General features: G+C 46.5%; 1 protein-coding gene across 1 annotated transcript in view; it reads left to right on the plus strand.

The window, feature by feature from the left end:
• IL1R2 (interleukin 1 receptor type 2) overlaps positions 1-2,914 on the plus strand; it is a 33,303-nt gene extending 30,389 nt beyond the window's left edge. The window contains exons 8-9 of the mRNA XM_059407857.1: positions 386-528; positions 2,742-2,914. Of these exons, the coding sequence (XP_059263840.1) occupies positions 386-528; positions 2,742-2,881 (283 nt within the window). The 3' untranslated portion in view covers positions 2,882-2,914. The remainder of the gene's footprint in view (positions 1-385; positions 529-2,741) is intronic.
• The last annotated feature ends 19,899 nt before the right edge of the window (positions 2,915-22,813 follow it).

Genomic DNA, 22,813 nt, shown 5'->3' on the forward strand with positions numbered 1-22,813 from the left:
TCAGTATGCAAATGATTTTTTGGCCTTACAGTCAAGTTTCTCCAAGGCAGATATTTCTTTCCCACTACCGCCTCTTTGTTCGTCAATGGCCTGAAAAATGAATTTTCCCAACATCCAAATGAAACTGGCTCCTGTTAAGTTCTTCTTGTGACAAGTGTCCTGTTACAAGGACCAACATCTTCAGTGTCACTTCCACCTTCAAGCACAGGTTTAGAAATTCTCCCAGATAGGGAACCAAAATCAAGGCAGGTGCCCCTCTCTTTATGAATCCTGAGACCAATTTAAGCACAGCGGGTCCTTCTCGTTGAGAATGTTCGGATATCTCCCTTGTAAAGATGGGCTTGCACTGGTTACAGCGCATTTAAGCAGATGTTTTCTCACTCAGGGAATACTCGGAGAACAATGAGAACTACATTGAAGTGCCCCTGATTTTTGATCCAGTCATAAGGGAGGATTTGAACACAGATTTTAAATGCCTTGTCCGCAACAGACTGAGTTTTCAGACACTGCGCACCACAGTCAAAGAAGGTATGTACCTGGGGGGACGTTTGAGGGGAAAGCAGCACGGGCAGGGGTCTGTGGTTGCTAGACAAAACTGCTAGTTCTCCAGCTGATGGCTTAGGAAGTCCCCCCATTTCCTGTTAGTGGACCACCCAGAGCGGATCTCTCAGTTCTTATGATTTATTTTTTGTCGGGTGGAAGCTGGTTTTGGGAGATTATGTTCAAGGAAAAATTTAAATAGCAAGCTGACTTCAGGAAAAATGATAAGGTGGTTCTGTGATAAACTTAAACACACACACACACACACACACACACACACACACCCGTGTCCTTCTGTGGTTCTGCCCCTGGATCAGCAGGACTAGCTGGTTTCTGGTGACACCTGGAGGAGTGTGCGACGGTCTTTATCCCGAAATTGAGGAACTCCCTTCTCCAAGAGCTGGGGGCTGGGAGATCCACAGGGCTCAGAGCAGCTTTCAGGTTCAAGACATTGGTTCCCAGGAGATAAAGCACAAGACTGTAGTCACATCAACTCAGTGCCCATATACAGTAAGAAGAAAAGAGAAACCCGTGCTCTCATTTGGACCAGATTGATTTCTTCCCAGTGTTTAAGTGGGGAAGGGAAACACAGGTACTGCTGAGACCGCTGACAGTCAGAGGGGACAAGGCAGAAGCCAAAGTGATCTCCAGCAGCGCTCTCCTTATGCCTTCTGGGCAATCTGTAGCAAGTCAACAAAATGCTCCACTTTCTCTCTCCCTTGCTGGGAAGGCAGCTGCAGATGTACTTGTAATTGAAAAGCTGAGGATTTGGTTAAGCCTCAGGACAGTGCATGACGCATACAGCTTTTCTCCAGTTGTGGTCTGAGCACTACCAGCACTGCCCACTTGGGCCACTAGCTGAAAACACAGAGCCCCAGCCTCAGCCCAGATCTACCCCAATTCTTCCAGGGTAAGGCCAAGGAGGGTAAGGTAGCAGGCTCCTTTCCTATTCACGTGTGAGGACCGCTGTCCTAGGACACATATGCAAAGGCTGATGCTTTAGATTGTTTCCATGAAAGAGTCAGTAGTTGTCCAGACTTGGAAAGGAAGTGTCCCCCAGAAAGCAGATTCCACTTCTGGGGTTCAGATTGTGACCCAAAAGAACCTGTGGTTTGTCTGGACCCGAAGCTGGGGACCTTTAAACATTTTCATAATGTGAGCCTTCTCCCTCCTTTGTGGGGTTGGCCATGACTCATGGCCGAGGGCACAGCTAACAGCCTGTCCCCACCATGGAGAGGTGTGTCCCGATGGCTGCTCAGCAAATTAAAGCTTGATGCATTTCCAAGCCTTGTGGGACGTTAAGGTGGAAGAATCATCTAGAGAGACAGTCTGAAATTGTGTTGGTTCCCAGAGGCCCAGATAGATGATGATAAACAGTAGCTTTAAAATGTGGAACTCTGGGGCACCTGGGTGGCTCAGTGGGTTAAAGCCTCTGCCTTCAGCTCAGATCATGATCCCAGGGTTCTGGGATGGAGCCCCACATCGGGCTCTCTGCTCCGCAGGGAACCTGCTTTCTCTCCTCTCTCTGCCTGCCTCTCTGCCTACTTGTGATTTCTCTCTCTCTGTCAAATAAATAAAATCTTAAAAAAAAAAATGTGGAACTCTGGCCTTGTCATCAGTGAGTCCAGGAGGACTCATGTTCTTGTGTTTGCTTGTCACGTCTTTATCTGTACTCTCCACATTTTCATGATGCAGAGATGCCAAGGAGTAGAATATAAAATAGCTGGGTCCAAGCAATCCTCTTGACACCTAAAGCTCCTACATTCAAAGTTGGTTTTCTCTTCCTGTGTTTGTTAGTTTCTATCATCCCCCTCACATGCTCACTCATTGGAAGAGGCCACGCTGGACCTTGGCCATGTCCCCGTTGTCTGGTTGAGACCTGAACGGATAATCTCTTATTGCACACTATTCAACAGGTGGAACAGAGACCCTCGCCACCTCACCCCACTCTGTGCTCTTTTCTCTGATTGCTCTCTGATCGATTTTTGTTCTCCCTTGTTCATTTCCCTAATGCCGCAGATGCCCTTCTCAGATATCCTTGATCTGCGGGGAGGGGCATGCTTTGTGAAAAGCCAGTGCACAATTATTAGGAAAAAATGAACTCCAGCTCCACTCTTCTCTATAAACATGCACTGCACTGTCCTGCTTGGCAGTGAGAGAATGTTCCTTCCACCCATGATGTGACTCTGTTCTTCCCACAGCTGCCACATTCTCCTGGGGGACCATACTGGCCCCACTCTCCCTGGTCTGCTTGGTTTTGGTGGGAATATGGATGCACAGACGGTGTAAACACAGAACTGGAAAAGCATATGGTTTGACCACGTTAAAGACTGGCCATTAAGATTTTCATCTCACCCAAGTAAAATAAAGACAATAAAACAATTCAGAGTCAAACGATATCCTTTTTTATGGAGGTGACTTGGCCTTTGCGAGGATTCTGCTCTTCCTCAGTTGGTTTAACAAGCTGCTGTGTTTATGGTAAAGGACAGAAGTATGAATGTGATGTTTATTCTGAAGCTGACAGGAGCAAGCGTACATGTGTGTGGGAGAGTAGCTCTTGGACACTTGTGACCTATTTAGAAGAGTGAGGTGGCGTCGAAAACATCTAAATGAATTTTGTAGTTCATTCATTTGTCTTTTAATGAAAATGTATTAAAAATCTATGTTGGCTATGCTCCGTGGAGGATGTTAACAGATAACAAAGATAAGACGTAGGTTGCCTTTTTGGGAAGATGGAATTTCATTTGGAGACTGGAAAGAGGGATTTGGAAATGCTAAAGAAGGAGCATCAGCAAAAATTGGTGGATTTTTCCCAAAAGGATGAGCCAAAGAATAACAACTAAAATAGACTATGAGAAAAATACATGTTAGCACATTTTAGTGAACTGAGAAATAGACTCAGCTTTATCTCAAAGCTTCTGAAAATGAGGAGGACGGAAAAGTATTGAGATAACTGCATACACGTTGGAAAAATATAATCAGAACCTCTTTTATATCATATCCTCATCCCCCTCCACCCCCCCCCCCAAATCCCAGTTAACTTAGTAAATTCAGTTTTAAGAAATCAGATTGCAGAAAAACTAGCATGAGTCACTCCTTCACTTGAGTTCAAGTCTTTGTTCAAGTGACCTTCCCCGAGGCACACTTCTGAATGGTACCTCTTTCCATCCCTCTCGGGTTTCTCCCTCTGCTTTGTGTCCTTATAGATCTTATCACCACCAGACCTTCCATTACATACGTACTTGTTTATTTTCAGTTTTCCCCATGGGAATGGCATGAGGACAGAGATGTTATTTTGGTCATGGCTGTATCCCTGATACCTGAAATCATGCCTGCCACTGAACATTTAATCCATGTTTGTGGAATAGGTAAACATAGAATAGAGTTTCTTGTGTTCACCAATGAAAGAATAAAAGGATTGATTATGATCCAATTCCTGCATAACAAAAGAATAAAAGCAGAACATAAAGGAAATTATGTCAGGCGAGCTCAAGGAATTAATAATGACAGCATAGGGGGTTTAAGGAAAGGCATCCTAACCCTCGTGGATGGGGGAAGCATGAACAGGGAATGTGTGGAAGAAACACATAGGGGACCGTGGAAAAATGATCCGTTTCAGTAACAGAGATATAAATTAAAACAATACTGAGATACCCAGGCACTCACACACTATCCAGTTTTAAAAAGGCAACATCAAGGTCATTTCCAGATAATAACTCCCACATCCTGTAATTCCATTTATAACTTTGTCCTGGGAAGTAGAAAGGCAATTTGTATCAAGCCAGGGGCTGCTGGGTGCAGCTTGTTCTTTGCAAGGGCCAAGTGTGGCATCTTTTCCCAGCTCTGCTCAGTGATGTTGTGTTGGAAGCCTAAAATCCACCATCATGGGAGTTCCTGACACCATAAAAACTGGCAAATGCCGCAAGCCAGTGCCCCCCTCCCCAGCACACCACTACTAAGGCCGAGAGATGCCTGGGAATGCTGCTCCTGGGAATTAATCTTAGATGAATTCAGCAGCAGAAGATAAACAGATGTATAAAATGTTTCAATGAAACTGATTTCCCTGTTGATGAACAATTATGTGTCAATTGTGATCTATAAAGAGCAAGAATGCAAGACCGAAATATTTGTAACATTAGGAAAAAATTGTATATTGTGTATGCAATATATATGGTTAAGACCATATTAAAATTCGTTGGCTGCTAGAAAAAGGGGAAAAACTCAAGGGTTTTGAAGACAGACTTCTTGGGTTCAATTCACGGTCTACCCCTTTAGCTGTGCCGTATGTCAGTCTTCTGATCTGAAAATGGGGTTAAGAACAGGAGTTATCCCAGAGTGTTATATTTAATCATCAAAAACGTAGGAGGAATATACAGGAGCAAAACTAGTTGTATTGTTTAGACACAAAAGTGGACAAACCATAGCCTCTGGCCAACTGCAGCCTGCCCTTTGTTTCTGTAAATTAAGTTTTGTGAGCACACGGTCATTTTGTTTATGGATTGCCTGGGGCTGCTTTTGCTTTTTGAAGGCAGGGTGATCGTGCCAACAAAGTCTGAACTGTTAGCTCTCTGGTGCTGTCCGGAGAAAATTCGCTGACCGCTGGTTCAGACCAAGGATGTTTACAGGCAGGTTTTGAGCCTTACTTTTGCGTTTCCCTGCGGTTCTCTTCTCTTTCCTTCCTTGCCTGTCTTGTAAGCATGGAAGGAAGGGAAGGAAACGAGAAGGAGCCGGCAGAGGACTCTTGGTCTCGAATTTGGAGCTTTGACCTTGAATGAGGTGACACAAGGCTTGAGACGGAAGCAAAGGGCAGCTCTGGGTGCTTCTGCCCGTTCTGGATCCTCCGTCTGGGGCACCACGCAGCTCTCGACCTCTTCCTTCCTGGGACCCCTCCCCCAGGGTTCCCCGGAGCTCCCCCCACTCAGGCTCTGGTAGCTTCAGCCATGACCCAGAAAAGAAGCCGCCTGCAGCCGGAGGAGAGCTGCTGACAAGTGTGGAGACTCACCTTGACTGCGTGGTCTATGCACTTCCTCCATCCACAGTGTTCGGGGGTGGGGTGTTGGGGGGAACTTGCACTTAGAAAGAACAGAGATAACCAGGGAATTTTGGACACCAGATTGATGATAATAGCAAGGTGTAAGTGTGATACTGGGATTGTGTTACATTTTGAAAGCAGAGTTGCTGTATTTCTAACAGACTTCGAGAAATAGTTACAGATGATAGTTGAGATTTGCATCAGAGTGTTCCAGTACGGGGGGGGGGGGGGGGGGGGGGGGGAGTGTGGGTGAATATGGGATTGACTGGCCGTTTGTTGACAATTGTTAACACCAGTGATGGGTGCATGGCGGCTCCTTATATAATCCTCTCTCTTTCTATGCCTAGAGTTTTCCATAATACAGAGGAAAAAAACAATAGTATAGAAATAACCAAGTACACACTGGACAAGAGAATGTGTCCATGAGCTGAGTGTAATCACTCTGTCGAATCTTCTACAGCGGTGAAAAGGAATAAAACATAGCTACACACAGCAAAACGGAGGAGCCTCAGACATATATTATTGAGTAAATAATAAGTCCTAGAAACATCTATACCAGGATCCCTTTTTAGTGAAAGTGAAAAACAGCTAAAACTAAAATCTCTCTCTCTGCATACATATGTGTCTTTATATATGTTTGTAATTAAGGCACACATATGATAAAACTATATTTTAACTATATTTAGATATGTATGTATCTGTATTTGAAGAGCACTTATCTGCTTTTAAAAGTTTACAATTGTCTGTGTTTTAAGAAAGCAAGAGAATGAGCAACCCAAGTTTCAGGATAGTGAGCACAACAGGTGACTGGTGGGGGACCAGGCCTGGGATGGGTTAGAAAGACCTCAGTTATGTCAAGGTCTAGATCTCCTGTTGAGTCGTGGATTATTACTCTTTATTATCAAACAGACGAAGACACAGGTCACTCATGGACCAATGAAGAGTGTGTGTCTTGAACTGAGAATTCTGCTTAATTCTGAGTCCAAACTAAACAAACAAACAAAAGAAACAAGGTGTTTTCTTGATGTCTTCATCTACTTTATGTTCATTCCATTGGTCAAACTTTCTGAAATGGAATTTTTCACCACCCCACCCCGCCACAAAAGCAGGGGGATGGGGCAGTAGTCAGCATCTGATGGCCTCATGCTTCGAGAAGCTACCTGCAGGAAAGCAGGCCCTACCTCATCAAATACCACTTGGCCAAGAACCGACTGAGGATGGCAGTGGACACCAGGAGTGGGCACCAAAATTAATTTAGGCACTAGAGTTAAATTTGATATCTCAAAGATTTCCTGTGCTAGGGGAATGTGTAGGGGCTTTATGGAGCGGGTAGGACTGTATATCTAGTGTCAGACCTTCCAGGGACAGGAATATCCCCGGCACCGGCCCAGGGCCTCACGACCAAGCAGGCACTGCAAAAGTGTCCGCCGCTGGACAGAGAAAGCGTGTGTCACTTGGGTTTTTCCAGGACTTGCCAACCTGTGTGAACAAACACGATCACCCCGGCAGGACTCTTCCAAGTTTCCCGGCTCCTGCCCCTACTATCCAATTCGCACCCGTTATTTCCATGACTCCTGCTGATAGCTCACTTGGACACATTAAAGGCCTCGTGTTCTGTGGTTGTTTTCCTGTTCTTGTCTCCACCTGTGGGCATCTGCTGACCATGTCATCTCGCAACGTCTCCTTGTTGCTGCGTCTGGCCTCCCACAGAGTGCTGTCACCCCACAGAGGGCGGTGTCCCAGGGTGTCTAGAGGACGAGCAGTCCAGCTGGCACACTCGGTGGCAGCCCCTGTCTGCTGCAGGGCCGGGAGCCTCCCTGTGTGTTCACAGATGCTCCCCCTCCGTGGCTCACGTGGTTAGCCCCTGTGGAGTGGTGGTGGGGGCCTGCAGCCCATCTCCCACAGAGCTCAGCCAAGAAGGATGCCCTCCTCCTCCCTAGCGTGCCTGCAGAAACCGCTTCCTTCTTGTTTGGTTGAAGCAGAGCAAAATAGTCTCCTGCCAACAGTCTAGAGGTACTGCCACTGGTTCTTCAGAAACGGCCCATCTGCCGTTACCAGGCCCTTGAGGGAGGCCCAAGCGTGGGGCCACACGGGGCCAGGAGAAGCTCAGCCAGCTGCAAGGATGGAGGCAGGGAGAGCTTGGGATGATGGAGGAAAAAAGCAAGAAGGAAGAAGAGGAAACTGACATTGAATCATTTACAATGTGCAAGATTTTATAGGTTTTACACAATTTCATCCCCCGCCAAAAAAAATCAAGGCAAATCCTGTAAGCTACATTTTGGAGATGACGATGGGGGGCTCAGTTTCAATATTACATCATCATGTGGCTTAGATGGGCAGCAACAGAGAGTTTCCTAATACGGACTCCTGGGACTTCGCACAGCTGGAGAACAGCTGGCCCCAAGCCGGGCTGAGTCCTTTGCAAGAATATAGAAAGAGGGAGCAGAGCAAGTATTCGTTTTCCTGGGGACAACCTGGCCCTGGGGAAGAGCTGAGATCCACGTGTCCAGCTCTTCTCCCGACTCACCGAAGCCACATCTGGAGGGGACAACAGAGACTCTAGTGGGGGTTCGTCTGCAGGGAAGAAAGTACCATGCATGGGATCCAAATGTCTCCTTATAGCATTCCCCAGGTTTTAGTCTTCTTGTCCTGTGGGACTCCAACCGGCCTGTGTCCCACAGGGTGGGGATGAGCAGCCCACTTACTTGACCTTTTGGCTGCTCGTCCAGGAAATAGAAGTGAACCATCTCCATCCAATCTTTCTGGGCCTGATGGTGGGCAATGTAGATTTAGCCCCCCCAGAAGGTTCAGAAATGATTAGGAATGGATGTGAATTAAATTTCCTGTCCCAAATTACTGTTTTAAAATGTAGGTTTTATTATTCTTATTATTTTGATTGATTGATTGATTGAAGTGGGGAGGGGCAGAGGGACAGGGGAAGAATCTCAGGCACACTCTGCCCTGAGCATGGAGCCTGACTGGGGCTTGATCCCACAACTCCTGAGATCAGGACCTGAGCCAAAACTAAGAGTTGGACACTTAGCCAGCTGAGCCACCCAGGTGCCCCTAAAATATCAGTTTTATTATTATTCAGGTATGGTGAGGCCAACAGATTTGGAAATGATTGTCATTGAAGAGATGGTTTGTTACAGATCCCAGAAGAAGGGGCCACCCCATGCCGCGCAGAGCCACATGGGGATGCACCAGGCTGGGTCAGGAGGCAGAGGGAATGAGGGGAAAGCATGGCTTTACTGCTGTTTCTGTAGAAGGAAAGGACAAGACAGGGGGAGCATTAGATCACTTCGGATTGGCTAGTGTGACTAATTTCATTGAATGATCTTTGCTCTCTGGTTTAGGGCAGGTGGGTGGAGGTCTGGAGGGTGAGAGAGACTGGTAAAGGAGCTGATCCTGGTGTGGACTCTGTCTTGGTTGGTTTGCATTTGAAAATAGTGCTCTAGGAACTGGCTAGCCCTGGGAGGGGCAGCAAAGCCTGGGTGTCAGAAACGCATGCTTCGTGCACTGACGCCCAGCTTCACCAGGGGGGCTGGTGAAGGGCTGGCCGGCAGTTGTGCGAGGACATAAATGGCCAAAAGTGAAGAGCCAACAAATCAGATAGGCTCCCGATTTTATTTTATTTTATTTTTTTGCAAGAGAATCAAATATCCTTTACTAAGCCAGCCACCAAGCCAGAAAAGCAGTCACGGTCAACCTGCAAGCATTAACAGTAAAAGGTTATAAAACAATATTCCGTAACCCGAATTTGATTTTCAAGTCCTTTCTCACTACCAAGTTCCTTAGGAGACATTCAAGTTCAAAGATTAAATTTGCCCTTGTAAAGCTGAGGGTAGAGAAACCAAACCTCAGAAATGTTGAGATTGCCACCTGAGTTTCATCCTCCCCCATCCCACCTCGCTCGGTCGCCGCAGGAAGGCTTCTCTGTCCAGGGGGAGTGACCGGCAGCGGGCAGTCTGGTCTGCCTTCTGCAGGGAAGGGTGTGGCTCCTAGGCCTTGACCATGGCATTGGCCTCTCACGTGTCCCTTTTAAAAAGTCCCAGGTGTTAATACAATATAAGCATATGAGCACAGCCTGGACTCCACTCACACCGTGTTTTAGGATAGGCTACCTCCTGGCCTTTGGAGCTGATACTGCAGGCCACTGTTGTTCCCACCTGGCACTGAGTGTCAGAGTGACCCCAGCAGCCGCAGGGGTACTGGGGAGAAGGGCAGACAGGTGCTGGTGCAGGCTGCTGGTCCTCAGAGTGTGGACCCCAGCCTGGCAGCACTGGTGTCCCAGGGAAACTGGAAATGATGGAGCTGCTGAGGAGAGGCCCTGGACGGTGGCCTGGGGTGCCCATGAGGCATGCTCATGGCCTGAGCCCTCTGTGGTTTATCTCGGATCTTTAACCCAAGAATGTTGAGTCTGTTGGGCCAACTACCCTCATAGGCCTTAGTCACAGCACCACAGTGACCTTATCTGGAAAATTCCACTGCATCTTACGCATCTTATCTCAGCAACTGAATCCCTGATATCTTCTTGAGTAATGTCCGTGTTTCCAGGGAAAGCCCTTCTTCCAGGCTCCGTGTGTTTCTTGGTGCCATTCTTCCCCACCTGGTTCCCCACTCAGAACTTCTTTTGGAGTCCTGGATTTCAGGCCCTGCCTGGTGACAGAGCCTCCCCAGTGTGTTGTTAGCAGGCCTGTGAGGTCCTGGCCTGGAGCGCTGGTGACCATGGCCTCCTACTGTGGAACTTTCTAGGCCTCTGCACCTTTCCCAAGGGCAGGCATCTCTTCTGGCTCCACTTGAGCTTCAAAATCACCCTCAGCAGATTGCAGACCCTGCCTGTGCCCTTGGGGTTCCCTGAAGTTGATCCTCCCACCAAGCGCAGCTCAGTTCTTGGTTTTCCCTCAGCTTTGGAATGGTCAAGACCCTTGTAGCATTTCGGCCACATAAATAAGTTTCTGAAGCAGTGGGATAGGCTCCGAGCTTGTGTGCCTCAGATAAGCAGCAGGGTCCCAGCCTTGGCTGCATACTGGGATCACATGGAAGGCCTGAACCGAAGCTGTGGATGCCTGGCCCCGCCTCTGCGGATTTTGCTGGAAGTGGTCAGGGTGCTGGCAATCTCCATGCTCTGTAGCTGGGGCTGGGTTGGAATCCTGGCTTAACCTCTTCCATCTTCTTGTGCCTGTGGGTCTGAAGGCTTTGACTGTAGCTTCCTCTGCTGTCCAGATCAGGATTCATCCACTCATTCATTCATTCATCCTGGTATGCTTTTCTAGATTTTTTTCTCCTTTGGCTCTTTCCTGTAAGAGCTATAAAATCAGTAAGTTTGGGTTTGCCACAGTCCCCTGCTCACCTCTCTTGAGCTTGGTAATCCCACTGGATGCTATCCGTTCAACATCTACTTAAGGCCAGGCTCAATACCCTTGTCCTAATGGCCCCTTTACCCTGCCTCATCTGTGCCTTACCTTCCTTTATTACTGTCCTAATGGAGTGCCTGAAGTAGAGTTTCTGCCATGTTCCTTCAACAAACAGTCTTGCAACCCCATCTAGCAAGAATCATGTCATATGGAAACTCACTGAGCACTTTGACTATTTTAAGATTCTTGGGTTATAGACAAGGCCCATGAATATAAAATGTGTCCCTCCACAGTAGCATCCTTGGACCCAGTGGAGATGGAAACTGGGCCACATGATCTGGCTTTGCCAACTCAGGCCCAGGACGGACAGTGCAGGGCTAAAACGTCTTGGTGCCCACGGGCAACAAAGGAACTCAGCGGCCTTGCAGTTTAGAAGCAGTGCCGCCCCGACTAAAAAGGCTTAATCCAGTTTCATTCAGCTTTGCCTGGAATCGTACCACACTTGCCTGTAGCTAATGTAGTTCAAGGTCAGGCTGTACCACTCTGTCTCTGAAGGCGTCTGACTTGGCTTTGGTCATGACAGGGCCTGCCTCCCTGCTCAGCCTCTGTCCTACTTCAGACAGCCTCAATATGAAACCATATGCTAACAAGAAGGCAAGCAAGCAAACCAATCACGCATGAGCTGCATTGGCTACCAAGGGAAGCTTCCGTGCGACGAAGTGTAACATGGGTTGGAAGTGGCCCACCACCTTCCCTAGAAGAATCTCTGCAGCCACGTGATCCTATGTGGGCTGCCATAAGCCTCCAAGGGAAAAGCCAGCCGTCAGAGGTTTCCGTCAGAGGTTTCTATCATGATGTGTATTTTACCCACAAATCCCACTCCTTATCACTTCTGCTTTTCCCAGCTGTGTTCTGAGCCAATTCAGAGGAAGCATGGAAGAGGAGGCAGAAGGGGGAACCAAACACTACCCTTATCACAGACAGAGCCAACGCTGGAGGGTATGTTGTAGTTGTGTGACAAAGGACCTTCCTGATTCTGAAAGCTTGAGCTGGACAAGCTCCAGCACTTGGTCCCAAAAGAATGTAGGACACAGAGGAGCCTGGCAGAGGTTGTGGATAGCCTGGACTGTAAAGGTGGAACAGGAGCACGTGACAGAGCAAAGCATGCTTGGCACCTCTCTGAAACTCATGGGGAGGGTCACTGGAACCTCCTTCCTCAGGGTGGCTTACAGGGGACCAGGGTCCAAAAGGGTCCTGATGAAGGAAACATCAGGAGTGACATTTTGCCTCCTAAAAATAAGCAGTTCTTGGCTATTTCTGGCAACTGGACCACGACTTTGTTGTTGTTTCTGTTCAACTCTTCATTATCAAGAATTTCTTCCCTGGAAGAAAGAACAGGCAGAGTCGCCAGGCTGTGGTCAAAGTTTTGGGTACCACTGGGCTCTCTTCATTGGAAGCCAGCCAGACCCAGAGATCAGGACAAAGCATTTATAAGGCTGTTGTCCATGTCTTTGTTTCCTGTGTGATGTGTAAGAAAAAAAAATGTCCAGCAATTGTTCAAAAGACATTCAGAAGTGAGGCGGTCCTTACGGTCTGGTACTCAGTAGGATCCATACCTGCTTGTTGAATGAATGGACAGAAGAATGGATAGGTGGCTGAATGGCTTCTGCACTGAAAGGACAGGGCCAGAGGAAGACCTTGCCCATTTACCATTGGCTTCCCTGCAACTGGCTTTGCCCATGCATTTTCTTCCTCTCCAAACCCTACTCTTCTCTTAGGGCTCTGTTGCAATGTCTCCGCCACCACAAAGCCGAACCAAACACAGGACTCATTGTCCCTTCCAGTCCTGAATCCTATGTGGGCCTTTATTATAACATTTAGTGCTTTCAACTTTTCCCTTTTTTCCCCTATGAGGCTGTGAGTAATTTGAGAGCAGGTTCAGGATTTGATTTGTCTTTCCAAAGCAGACCCCATAGCATCACAGAGCAAAAAGCTCATAGTAGACACACGCAAGGGCTCTGAGGAGGCTACTCAGGACAGGACTGACTCTGAGATGCCCCAGGGAACTGCATGACACAGACAAGACTGCTGAGCCAATCAGATTCTCTCCTGGGACTCTGAACCCATTTTGGAGAGAACTGGCCACAAGGAGGTGCTGAAGGGGGTTGGGGTGAGGGGCCTTGGCAGGGATGTGCTCTTGTGGGAATTTCACGTGGGCCATGGCCTCACAATTTCCTCAGGCTGCAGTTGTATCCTAGGCTTACACTTTGCCTAGCTTCGCAGTCTCAAGGTGGGACGTGATCCTCTGCCTCCAGGCTGGCCTCCCACTGCAGCTCATCTTCCACAGGGCAGAGCCAGCCTGCCTGCCTGCCTGCCTTCTTTCCTTCCTACCCCCCGCTTCCTTTTTCTTTCTTTTCTTTCCTTCCTTCCTTCCTCCCGCCCTTCCTTCTCTTTTTTCTTGAAGATAGATTTTATTTATTCATTTATTTGAGAGAGAAAGAGAGAGAGCCCAAGTGGAGGGAAGAGCAGAGGAAGAAACAGACTCCCCACCAAGCATGGATCCCAAGGTGGAGCTCGATCCTGGGACCCTGATATCATGTCCTGAGCTGAAACCAGATGCTTAACCTATTGAACCACCCAGGTGCCCCTAGAGTCATCTTTCTGAAGCCCAAACATGGTGGTGTGGCTGCTCTGTTTCAGACTTTTTAATGGCTGCCTATTGGCAGGATGCTGGAGTCCAAACCAAGAGGTTTTTCTCAGTCGGCTTACTTATGTCATTTATTTTGTCTGCTTCTGTCTCCTTATACTAAAATGTAAGTTCCAAGAGGGCCATGGTTGTAGCTGTTCACTGCTGTGTTTGCAGTTTCAAATATTTATCAAGCGAACAGGTGGACACTTCACCTCCTGTGAGACCCTCCCCATCTGAAGGACTGAACCACTCACGGTTCTGCTCAGGTCTGTTGTCTCTGGTCCCGGGGACTTGGCATGTGTTGTTACCCAGTCTGGAAAACTTCCCATTGTGTTCAATTGGGCTGACTCCTTCTTCCTGTTCAGGTCTTTCCTGAGAAGCTTTTTCCAACCCCCAAACCTGGCAAAGACACCTCTTTTATGTGCCCTTAGGGCACCAGGAAGCCCTCACAGTTGGAATCGTTGTCATATATTGATCCAACAGGCCAGGCTTTACCTAAAAACTTTCTCAGATTCTATCTCCTTTGTTGTCCCAAACCTATGAGACGGCTAGTAATAATATCTCTGCTTGATATATGGGGAAACTGAGGCTTGAGCACCTTAAGTAACTTGCCTTAGTTACAAAGGTAGCAATGGGGATCAAACCCTGTTCTCTAGCTCCAGATGTCACATTCTTAGTCCCTGAACTTGGTCTTCTAGAACACTGAAGTTGCCTGTGTCCCATCTGTCTTTTCTAGCAAATTATAGGCTCTTTGAGGGTAGGGTCTGTACCCTGCACACTTTGGCTTTGTCCTGGTTGTCCTGGTTGCTTATGCTTAGCATGCATTACCTGACTGAACTCACATGAAGCACTCAGCATTCATACCTGGTCAATGAATGAACAAAGGACAGTGGGAAGGTTTTGAGCATACATGGTCAAGGAGAACAGAGTCCCTGGCCTCCACCTCCACCTCCTCCTGGAGTGTCTATACTGATTTTCCCCTGTGGGCACATTTATCTACCCAGATGTTTACCTGGTTGCCTCAAAGGAATCCGCCTTATTTGTAAGGCAGAGGTCTACGGATTTCCCAATGTCCAAGATATCAGACAAATGAGTGAACAAATTGTGCTGGCTTCTTGGTGTTCATGGGAGGTGAGATGTTCTGAGGCAAACAAGGAGGATTTTCTCTGTAACAAAAGGAAGAGATTGGAGTCCTAGTCCAAGAATCACTCCCTCCTACGCTCAGAGATCAGAGTTCCCCTTCTCGAAGTTCTGATGCTGTCAGGCTCTGTCTTCAGCCTTGAGCAAACTCCTTTATCCCACTGTGAAAAGAACTGTCCCACCCCCACTTTGAGATTTAGATTTAACGTTATCTTCCAACAGTGGAGCCGGGGAGGCGGACAGCTTAGTCGGAGCAGGGAGGGTCACTTTCTAACTCCCTGGATGGGTTCAGAATGTTTTCTGTTCTTTGGACTTAGAGTTTCCTGTTTAAATGTCTGAGAGCCTGGGCACAGGGTGCTGGCGGATCTCTGACTAACAGAAGCCTGTGATTAAATTATTTCAAGCTCTAATAAAAATAGTTTTAGGATAAAGTCCTTCGGAATTATGTCAAGTGCTGAGTACACTTTTCTTGGTAAACACTTGAGTCTGCCATGTCTTTGAGTCAGCTTTTACTCAGCAGTGTTCATCCTGAGGAAATTCAGAAGATTTATCTTCAAAGTCCTAAGCCAAGGTTGATTTCAGAAACCTCCTGGAGAGAAAGTATTCTGATGATATCTCATGAGTAGGGCTTTTTGTTTGAGCCTATCATTGCCCACCCAACTGCCACCCCCTCCGACTGCTGCCATCTTTAAAAAAATATTCCTGTAATGCACTTGAAATTACAATCTTCCAGGGAAGAAAATTTTTGAAGGGGTTGCCCTCAGTCTCCCTTTCTCCATTCCACCAGCTCCTTAACCCAGAACATGTGGTAGCAGAGTGGGGTGATTTGGGGGAAGTTGGGGAACCATGAGTCTCATGACCTTCCCATGCTCATGGACAGCACTGACTCCAATATTTCTTAAATTACAATTGTTCTGCAGTAGCCCAAAGAAGATTCTTTGTTTTATCCTGCTTATAAGCAAATTAGGTAAACAAACAAAAGTCTATTAAGTAACTGGCACGAGTGAGATGCTGGGCTTGGTGATGGTATAGAAGGAGACACGTTGATGGATTCTGCAACATTTCCTTGCTCTCCAGGAGCTCATGGAACAAGAGCAGGCATGACGTTTCATAAACAGCACCTGTTTCTCCAGGCCACACCAGCTGTGGGTGCCACTGGGGAGGGTGCCACAGTGGCAACTAAGAGTCTTCTCTAGTCTAGATCCATATCAGTTGGGATGCATTTGGCTGCAAGTAAGGAAAAACCATAGAGAGCGATCTGCACAAAAATTGGTGTTTATTTCTTGTCACATACTGGAAGTATAGAGGTTTGGCAGCTCAAAGATGTCAGGATCAGTGACTCTTGAACTTTTGACCTTTTATCGTGGTCACAAGATGACTGCTGGAGTCCCAGACATGGTGTTACATTCAAGGCAGGGAGAAGGAGAAGAGGAACTTCTGTTCTGTTTTTACCTTTACCTTTACTTGGAAACCCTTTCCTGAGCTCTCTGCAGGCTTTTGCTATATCTCCTAGAACAAATCTTTCCCATTGGGCTTCCTTGACCCCACAGGAGTCTGGGAAAGCCATAGCCCAGCCCCACGCATTCGGTTTCCTACTATACAGCCTGTGAGAAGGCTTTCTTTTCTCACCTATTATCACCCCAGTTTCCTAGGAACTGGGCAACATGTTTCCGTGGGCTGGATTGGAGGAGGGCTGGTGTGACAATGCAGCATGTCCCTCGGCTGTCAATCCTCAGCAGCTGTGTCTGCAACGGGATCCCTTGCCCAACCTCCCTTCCTTTGGGGCAGCTCCTTTCCCCGGTGAGAATATTGTTTTGTAGGGGCAGCCAGTTGTCCTTGATTTGCAAGAGGGTGGATATTGGGGTAAGGCTGAATGTTAGCCTGGACGTGCTGTGCAGTAATAACAGGGAACTTATGCAGGGGAGACCCACGTGTGACTGAAACCAACATGTCTGAGGTTCCTATGAGCACATGGTTCAGACTGTTATGATGGGACTCTCACAAAAAGAAGGAAGGAAGGAAGGAGGGAAGGAGGGAAGGGAAGGGGAGGGGAGGGAAGGGAAAGAAAGAAAAGAAAGGAAAGGAAAGGAAAAGGAAGGAAGAAAGGGAGGAAAGAAAGAAACAAACCCCACTAATTCGTATTACAGAGAAGAGCATGGTAAATGCATGTCACACCAGCATGCTGTTTGAGTCTAGAAGGGGAATGACTTGCAGGGTGCTTGTGTGTGCAGGTTGGTGGAAGGCTAGTGGGAAGAGGTTGAGGATAGTGCATACATCACAGAAGAAAGAACATTTAGCTCACCCATTCATTTATTCATTCATTCAACAAATAACAAATATTGTTTTCCTTCCTTAGCTAGCAGAAACAGACTTGTTCACTGCCCTCTGAGAATTTGTCTCATACGGAAGACCAGCAAAGACAATGTAATGAGTGTGACAAAGCGCAAGACTGTGGAAGGCACAGCAAGGAGAGAGGTGTGCTGCTGGGAGGTGTAATCGGCTCAGGGAGGTCAGAGCTGGATGCACTGGGGTAAGTGGGAGTTTCACCAAGTGGAGGGAGGGAAGGCTGAGCAGTGAATGGGTCTGGAAAGGGCTGGTTGTGTTCAGGGGAAATGTGAGTGGTCCTGACATCTAAGAAAGGTAGAGAAAGAGCATGTTTTGGGACAACTATTTGCCAGCCAGACATTTCTCATGCTCTGAGCTTATGTTATGCTAAAACAGCCCTACAACATGAGAATTCCCTTAGTTTTGGCTCCCCTGAAGGTGAATTCTTGGAGGAAGACTTGGATGCAGATCATTCATGGGGGAGGTGATTCCAGGAAACAGGAGGGAGGGAGCCCAGATAGGGAAGCAGGAAGTAAGGAAAAAACATGTCAAGGGTGATTTATGGGTGTGACCACTGGGGCTCTTGTCCCGGGGACCTCCTGGAAGGCATACAGAAGGTCCCCCATAATATTTTACTTGAAAGAATGGATACAGATCAGGGGTGAGGGGCCCCTGAGACACCTGCTGTAGGTATCGTATTCATTTAAAAGGCAAGGATCAGAAAATTTTAGCCTCTTGCCCAATTATTTTTACTGCCAGTAAATTACAGAGCAGGGATTTGAACCCACGTAGGCTGTGCCTGCGAAACTCACACTCTTACCACCATTTTCTGCTGGAATGGATGTTAGTATCAGTGTTGCTGTGATATTTTTCTAACAGTCACTAATTCTACCAGGCCTAAAAGTGATGCTAAGTCTGCTGCCGGCTACAGCACCTGCAAAAGATGAATCACGTCCTTGGGAGCTAGTGAGGGAAGACACTGTGTCATCTGCAGAGCAAACTCGATGCCCTAATGCAAGCATAAACTAGTGAAAGGGACAACAGCAGGGTCTGTGGTAGACAAAAGATGGTCGGAAAAAAGAAAGATGGTAGCAAATTCTTTGCAACTTCTCTCACCAAAAGTGACATTTAAATCTCCTTCTAAATGCAGTCTGGTCTTAGTGACTTGCTTGACTCATAGAGTGAGGCAGGAGTAACTTCCTGAGCCATTCAAAGTTTGCCCACAGGGATCTCTGTAGCTTACAGCTGGGCGTCTTGACTGGAACACTTGCTCTTGGCGCCCTGGACTGCCATATTGGTTGACTAACTTCCCTGAGGTTGCCAGGCTGGAGAGGCTCCAGGTAAGTGCTCTATTCAAGAGCATCTGCTGAGCTCAGTGTCCCTGGTGCCCCTGCCAAGGTGCCAGTGTATCAGAGACCCACTATACCAGGCCTCCTCCAACCAAGCGCCAATGACCTCTGTTGATGCCACATGGAACAGATGAGTCACCCAGCCACCCATATTCTTGACCTACAAAACTGTAAGATGAAGTAATATGCTTGTTATTTTAAGTTTCTAAATTTTGAAGTAATTTGTTCCTCAGTAGTAGATAACTGGAACCTAGCCACTACTTTCTGTTTCCAGTAGTCACTGAAGTCTTACTTTTCTTAGAAGAAGATGTACCATTTTTAAATTTAGGCCAAAATGTCCCTGCTTCAACTAAGTTCCAATAATATACACATTTATAAATCACGGGGAAGTTTGGGCATCTCTCTCTTTTTCTCTATGATCCACAACTGGGATTTGGGATCAAGACTCTGAAGAACTTGCCCGTAGGAGAGGAAAGCACACTTCCATTCTCAGCATTGACTTTTAAGCAGAGGACCTGAATCTCCAGAGGGCACAGAGCAGCAGGAATTTTGTAAAGTGTGAGATTTCCAGGAGGAGTTGCAGGTAAAGCAATGATTATCGTGGGCTTTCTGAGGGGAAGTAAAGCAGAAGTACAACCACAGTTTGGGGGAGTACCCACAGATGAGGCCAGGGGTCTGAGGTGACCAGCTGGCTGCTGGGAAAGTGAGGAGCTTGTTTGTTGAGTTCATGTCCAGGCTTGGGGAGGGATTACAGCAGGAAGCACTGGTGTCCAGTACCATTGTGAGGTCCAGAAGACTGGCCATGCACATAAGACCACCGCCCTCCTCACCTTGCAAGCGACCTCAATCGCATAGGTGTTGATGGAAAAAAGGTATCTTTCACCGTTTGTGTAACTAATTTATTCAGGCATCTCACCTCTTTGGAGGCAAAAGCATGACATGGTTTGTAAATTCTGTTTCGATAACTACTGCCAGTTGTGTCCTGACATACACATTTTCCTCTGGGTGGGGATCCCCCTAATGACTCATCAGTCCATTTCCATGACTTTCCAGTAATGTTGAGTTATTGCAACAGTCTAGTTCTGATTGCTGAGATTTAGTATTGATCATTTAAAAAATTTAATCTCATGACATATGTTTTCCATTTACCAACTGCTGTGTGTGTGTGTGTGTGTGTGTGTGTGCGTGCGTGCATGCATGTGTGTGTGTGTTGTGTTCTTGTGTATTTGGAAGGGTCTGTCATCCTATACCCTCTTAGTTTCCCCTGAATGAACACCTCTGTGTTGGTTGGGGTTGACAGGGGGATAGGGAAAGCCTTTGAAGTTTCTACGGATGGCTGCCTCTGGCCAGGCTCCTGTCCTTTTTCTATTGGCTGTCTCTGCTTTCAGATCTTGTGCTGAATGGGTCTGGGGTCCTTGTGGTGCTTTCCACCAAGTGCTGGCTCTCTGGAGGTGGGACAGGGCATTGGTTGGTTTCTCAAGGGTCTTGGGGAGGGGGTCTCATCGTACATACTCTCCTGGTTTGTATGATAACATTAGTATCCCTAGTGCCATGATCTTTTCTGGTTGAAAATCCTCAACATGGTGGGCTCCCATCCCATCACCTACTTCCCATTAAAAGGCAGATCAGGATTGTTCTGAGCCCTTAGTAAATTCCAGCCATCGTGAGAGGATCTTTCAGGAATGTTACCTGACCAAATCCTCTGAACTCCAGGGCAATTCTGCCCAAGCCACACCCACTGTCAGTGGGTGGGATTTTCATCCAGTTCTCTGCCTTCTTGTCTAATGTTTGTATACCTTGTACATATCTTTGCAACCATTATTTGTGCTCTGAGAGTTTCCTTGAGTCTCTTTTTAAAGATGTGGTAACCTAAAGTTCACATACTTTTCCAAATACAGCTAGAAATTGGTTTTGGGTAAATGCACAATGCCTGTTTCTGATAGCAGTGGCTTTGCTACACTTTGATTCAGTGGGGTGATGGGTAAATGTTGCCAAGAAATGGGCACAGTGAATGGCTGTGTTTCTTCTCAGGGTTATGATGGATAGGCTGACATGTTTGTCTTATAAAAACAGTAGAGATGACTTTTCTGAAAGTCATCTGAAGGAAAAGTATAATTATTAGTACTTCCAGAGAAGTACAGCTATAAATTCCTGCTTACTATTCATTTCTTTGTTGGATCTTTTGCAGTTGAACAGCTTGCCATTTTATCATTTGGAAGAATTGAGTCATCGGCAAAGTTAGAGATTTCTTTGTGTACTCCCACATTTTGGATCATGTTCAAGTATTTGTATATCTTGAAAGTTGGTTTTGGTCCCTAGGTTTCCTGTCTAGCATAATCAATGCTTGCTTCTCTACTAGCTGTATCTTGAAGTTGTCAGGTTAGATTTGGGGCAGTTCTGAAGTAGGACCAGGATCCAGAGGAGATGATGACTTCCAGAGGAGGTCATTTATCAAACCTGGGATTTCCATTTGGGCAAGTCAAGAATGGGTACCATAAGCTTATATAATAGGTAATTTAAATCGGATTTACTCAACATTCTAGGATGTATTAGAGGAAGCCATTTGATGTTTGAGGGGACAAGCGCAATGAAATGGTCCTTTGAATATCATTAAAGAAGGGGATAGAAGTCATTCATGAAAAGGTGGTATCTAGTAAAATCCCAAAACAGTCGAGTAGAGTTGCGGTTAATATTTCCACATCAGTAAATGCATGTCTACAAGAAAATTTTTAATGGTATGAATGACATTCCCTTGAGTCAAAATCTTAAAAATTATTTAACCAATCTCTACCATAGGGCATTAAGTTGTTTCTAATTTTTAGTTACTATAAACAGTGCCAAAATAAACATCCTTGACTCTGCCAACACCTATTTAATAGCTCCTTATGGTAAATTCCTGGGACTGAATTTGCTGAGCCCAAGGGATGTACATTCCAAGGGCTTTAAGTAAAATACCCTCTGAAAGGTACTACATGCTTACATTTTTATCAGCAGTGGTGGAGATGTCCCAGTGTTTCTGTGCCTGACATTGCTAGGAAGATATTTTTCTTTTAGAGAAATTCAAGGTGAATGAGCCATTAAGCCCAGGAAGTGGAATAATTGCCTTTCAGGATGCACACTATGAGCAGAGAAGCTGATGACATTCTTATTGCTCCTCACTTTTTGGTGTTTGCTTTTTCACATCAAACATGTAGATGGAATATATCCAAAGTTTGGAATCAGCTATTTAATGGCTGTGAATATGATGTCATTTGGTGCTGCCAAGCCCCAGGGAATCCTCAGTCTGTGAATTTAGAACTGGGCTCCACTTGACTGAGGGGTGGGACTTGGATCATGGCTCTGAGGGGATGCTGCCCTGGGGTTCCGTGAGCCTTGCGTGCCCAGGATGGTGAGCACCAGGGCAGACAGGTCATTCTAGAATCAACTTTTCAGGATCCTGGCAACAGAGGTAATTAAGCAACACATTCTCACCTGACCAGGGACAGCCCTCAAATCTTAGAAGAACCCAAGTGAAGATTATTGTTTTTAGTAGAAATGCCAATTTAAAAATTATTTTTTTGTATCAATTTCTATAACAAACATTTTAACCAAGAGTGGTTGATCCATAAGATAGGGCATTAGAGATACTAAAGATGAAAGTATTTTCTTGCATTTCCACGAGACCCTTTGCTCTGAGAGCTGTTTTTCCGACAATGTCCTCCTCCTACTCTAATTCATTTCATATTTAAAAAAATCTGGCCACAAATTGCCTCAGAATTATCCTTCACCTCTGACCATCCCACCTTCTTCCTGAATGTCTCCAGAATGCATCAGTCTAGGGAGATGATGTCGTAATGTGGTGGCTGACTAAGCACCAGGTTAGCCTGGGTTCAAATCTCAGCTCAGCCAATTGCTCACTGTGTGACATTGGACAGGGTCCTTAAAGTCTCCATGAACTAGGACAATAATGCCTATCTCATAAAGTGGCTTTAGGGATTAAATTAAATGAAATAATAAATGGTGGTGGTTTGTCACAGAATAAATGATCCTTCAATTGTCATAATCTTCAGATGACATTGATCATGATTACCAAATCCTGGTCTCTCTAAGCCTAGGTTCTGGGGAATTTTGAATTACAGCGATTTCTCTGATTGTTGGTTCATTTCCTGGCTTACTGGGAAGTTATCATTCCCTTGGTGTCCCCTCGCATTGTACCCAGCCCAAAGCCCCCTTCCAGGCACAGCACCCTCTCAGCAGATGCTGATGTGTGCCCCACAGACCCAAGTCTTGCTTGCAATAAATTCAATTACTCATTGCAAACCAAGGGTGGTTTTTGTAGGCTGAACAAATCAGGGAGGGTGCCCGAGGGCAGGCCCCGTGGTTGGGACTGGACAGCCTGGAG

This window comes from Mustela nigripes, chromosome 7, assembly GCF_022355385.1.
Source record: "Mustela nigripes isolate SB6536 chromosome 7, MUSNIG.SB6536, whole genome shotgun sequence".
Lineage (NCBI taxonomy): Eukaryota > Metazoa > Chordata > Mammalia > Carnivora > Mustelidae > Mustela > Mustela nigripes.